The 3207-nt window shown below is 36.3% G+C and overlaps 1 protein-coding gene across 1 annotated transcript; it reads right to left on the bottom strand.

Annotated features, from left to right (window-relative positions):
• Positions 1 to 2438: 2438 nt before the first annotated feature.
• LOC108354336 (trypsin alpha-like) lies at positions 2439 to 2817 on the bottom strand (the record flags this gene model as incomplete). The annotated part of the gene is made up of 1 exon (XM_017605529.1): positions 2439 to 2817. A coding segment is annotated over one exon (379 nt), but the record flags the coding sequence as incomplete, so codon positions are not given.
• Positions 2818 to 3207: the final 390 nt, after the last annotated feature.

Below are 3207 nucleotides of genomic sequence, written 5' to 3'. Positions count from 1 at the left end.
GTTGTATATCGCTTGAAATATTTGTGGTAGAGTACTGGAAATTGGTACAGATATATGAAATAATTCCATACTTATGGAGCAAAATGGATGATATTCGAAAAAAGGGCGTGTCACCTCCCGTCTGTCTATATATTTATCGGTATATATATAAAAATATGGAGTTCGTTTGTAACAGGTCTCAAAACTGGAGAACGGCTGAATGGATTTGAATAAGTTTTTTTTTTTGGATTGTTCGGTGTAATATCGGGATCATTTGTAATCCAAAAAGTTGGAGGGCTACCACCCATTTGAAAATTTTAACTCAGTTGCATATTTCAATTTGGGTATCAAATGAAAAAATAAAAAAAGCGCAACGTAAAAATGTCCCATGAAAGCAGTTTAATAAATCCTACAGAAAAATTGTAATTGTTGTCACCATTCCCTAACATTATAAAAAAGTTACCTTTTAACCATAAACAATTTAATTTGGGGTCACCATAGCCTACTACGTATATTGCGAGTAAAGATAATATGTCTGCTTGAGCGTTGAGTTTCTTCGATTTTAAATGTCTAAGATTCTAGCTAACATACCCAAATTTTCCATAAACTTTTTTGCTAAATTAGATGAGCTGCTTCAGGCTCTCCCATTATATGCCTATTCAAACGTTCCCAAGTAAAGGCGTGAGCAGAAGGGTTTTTATGATCGCATGATGCAAATGTTAAGATAATAAGAGCTGTAGTACTGAACCACTCATGAAGCATTTTTTACAAGGGCGTCTAATTTCTGGCGTATGCCGATGGCATCGATATCATCGGACAAGACGAAGTATCTCCTGTCATCAAACAAACAGTCAGAGCATTCGCGCCTTGGCACCCACGTCACGGTTGCCAGTTGTAATTTCGAGAAAGTAAAGAATTTAGATTACTTGGATACTAATGTCAGCATCGAAATCCAATCAGAACCGCTCTAGCCAACAAGTGCTACTTTGTACTGAATAGCCAATTCGGGAGTAAATGCTCTCTACATACAAAACCCTCACTCTATATGTTACTCATCATGCTCGAGCTGGTATATGTCGCAGAAGCTTAGACAATGACAACATTTGATGAGGCGGCTCTTAGAGTATTCGAGAATATGTGTGTCCAGCTACAGAACGATCTATCAGCCGAGGTATTAACGCAATAATTACTGGCTATCGGGATTCGATGAGAGATCAGGATAGGATTCAAATTAATTATTGGAATCACAATTGGCTCAGTGAACGAGTTATTCTTGCCGACAAGAATAAGGATGTCTATGATTCATTAATCATTTGTCATCAATGTAACAGGAATATGCCGCAGCAAAGCGTACAGCTAGTAGACATATATACTAGGGTACAGCTAGTATACATATATATAGACAGATGGGAGGTGACACGCCCCCTTTTCGAATACCGCCCATTTTCTCCATAAGTATGGATTTATTTTATATATATATACCAATTTCCCGTACTCTACCACAAATATTTCAAGTGATATACAACATGAAAATTTTAGTTAGTATGGAAGGTGCCACGCCCCATTTTCCGAATACGGTCAAACTTCACATAAACCATCTGCATGATAACACGAATATACTGAATAATTTGGGTTGAATTCGATGAAGAACAGCTTCACACCAAAAACGTTCAGCTATTTTTATATAAAAGAATAACGAAACGAAATTTTTTTATAGTTGGCACCTTTCCAACAGAATTTGAGAAGAGGCCTTGCACTGAATTTTCTTATAAACATTTTGGCGAACGTTCGAAAATTACCTTCAGTATCCAATATGCTCGTAACCAATCTTAGTTTCCCAAGGATCATAGTGTATTGAAAATACATTTTAGATGGGTTCGAAAAAAATTAAAACCGTAGTAACAAGAGAGGAAGTGAAATCCAGCTCATTTTCGTAGGGAAATTTAAGACAATCACTCTATCTAATTAAAATTTCAATTCGATAATGGGCAGGATTTCGAATTCGAACGAAGTGAAAATACATTGGATGACGAAGGTTCCGTTTTTCTGGAAAATAGCCTGGTTCTCGAATCGAATACTAACCTATCGCACATTCGTTATCGAAGGCGAGACTCGAAAAACAGATTGGTTTTCCAATCATTTTCGAATTGTTAAGCAAGCCCAATGTTTATTGAGTTCTAATAAATTTTGAAACCAAGTATATCTTTAAAATTTCACAGTTGTCTTAAAAAATCCTGACGCCAGAGGGAAAAACTAAAAGCGCAGTTCTACAATACTTCGCTCCTAGTTTTCTGAGTTGTTTTTTGTAATGTTGACTTTTGCTCGGTGTAATCAACGTAAACGGTTCATTTGAATTTGAATTGGTATAGCCCACTGCAGACTTAATACAATATTTGACATACATAAAAACGATATTTATAATATACTGAAATTATTACACTTTATTATATAAGTACTTTTTACAAAACACTTTCGAGCCACAATTTCAAGACTGGAATGTTGGAGTAAATAGCTGGGTTGTCTTTGTTGGCACAACCATAACCCCAGGATACAACACCAAGCAACTTATTGTCAGCCACCAAAGGACTTCCAGGCAATTCACCACAAGCGTCGTTCGCAGCCCGACCGCAGAACTGTGAATTGAAAAGATCACCGTCTTCGTATTTGTAGCCTTGAGTAACGCATTTCTTGGCGCTGGTGATAGTTTCAATTGCTTCTACCACGGCGTTGTTTGCATCCCAACCGACGAGTACACCACTTGAAGGTAAGCTGCTTCCCAATGCAAGGTAGCTGCTAACACTTACGGCTTCGGCCAACTTCACGAAACCCCCCCGAAAGCTAATAACCTCAAGTACAAACTGTATCTTAAAGCTAAGAATCCAGCTCTCAAGGAAATTATAAGAAATATTTATTATAATTTCTGTTGCCTGAAAAAGCGCTTTGCTTTGGCTGTAAATTTCTATGAGGAAATAAATATACGAGAATTTTTTTCCTGAGAGCTGCAAACTGATTTAAGAAATTTTGGTAGAAAAAATTTCTTTTCCATTTCTCGTCCGTCGTTTTATATGAATTTTTCGTTTTTCTTGAGAGTTCAGGTATTTTTTTCGGTATTCGAAATATTAAAAAAATTTAGCAATCGTGAAAACTCACCATCTCTATCGAAAACCAGAAACCAGAAATCGAAAAAATGAACATAAAAGTGCAAAAATTTATGCAATCAATAAATTT

This window comes from Rhagoletis zephyria, unplaced genomic scaffold (genome assembly GCF_001687245.7).
Source record: "Rhagoletis zephyria isolate East Lansing unplaced genomic scaffold, Rhagoletis_zephyria_1.1 Rzeph_scaffold_35127, whole genome shotgun sequence".
Taxonomy (NCBI): domain Eukaryota; kingdom Metazoa; phylum Arthropoda; class Insecta; order Diptera; family Tephritidae; genus Rhagoletis; species Rhagoletis zephyria.
The sequence above is the reverse complement of the archived record's forward strand: the minus strand, read 5'-3'. Positions and strand labels throughout refer to the sequence as shown.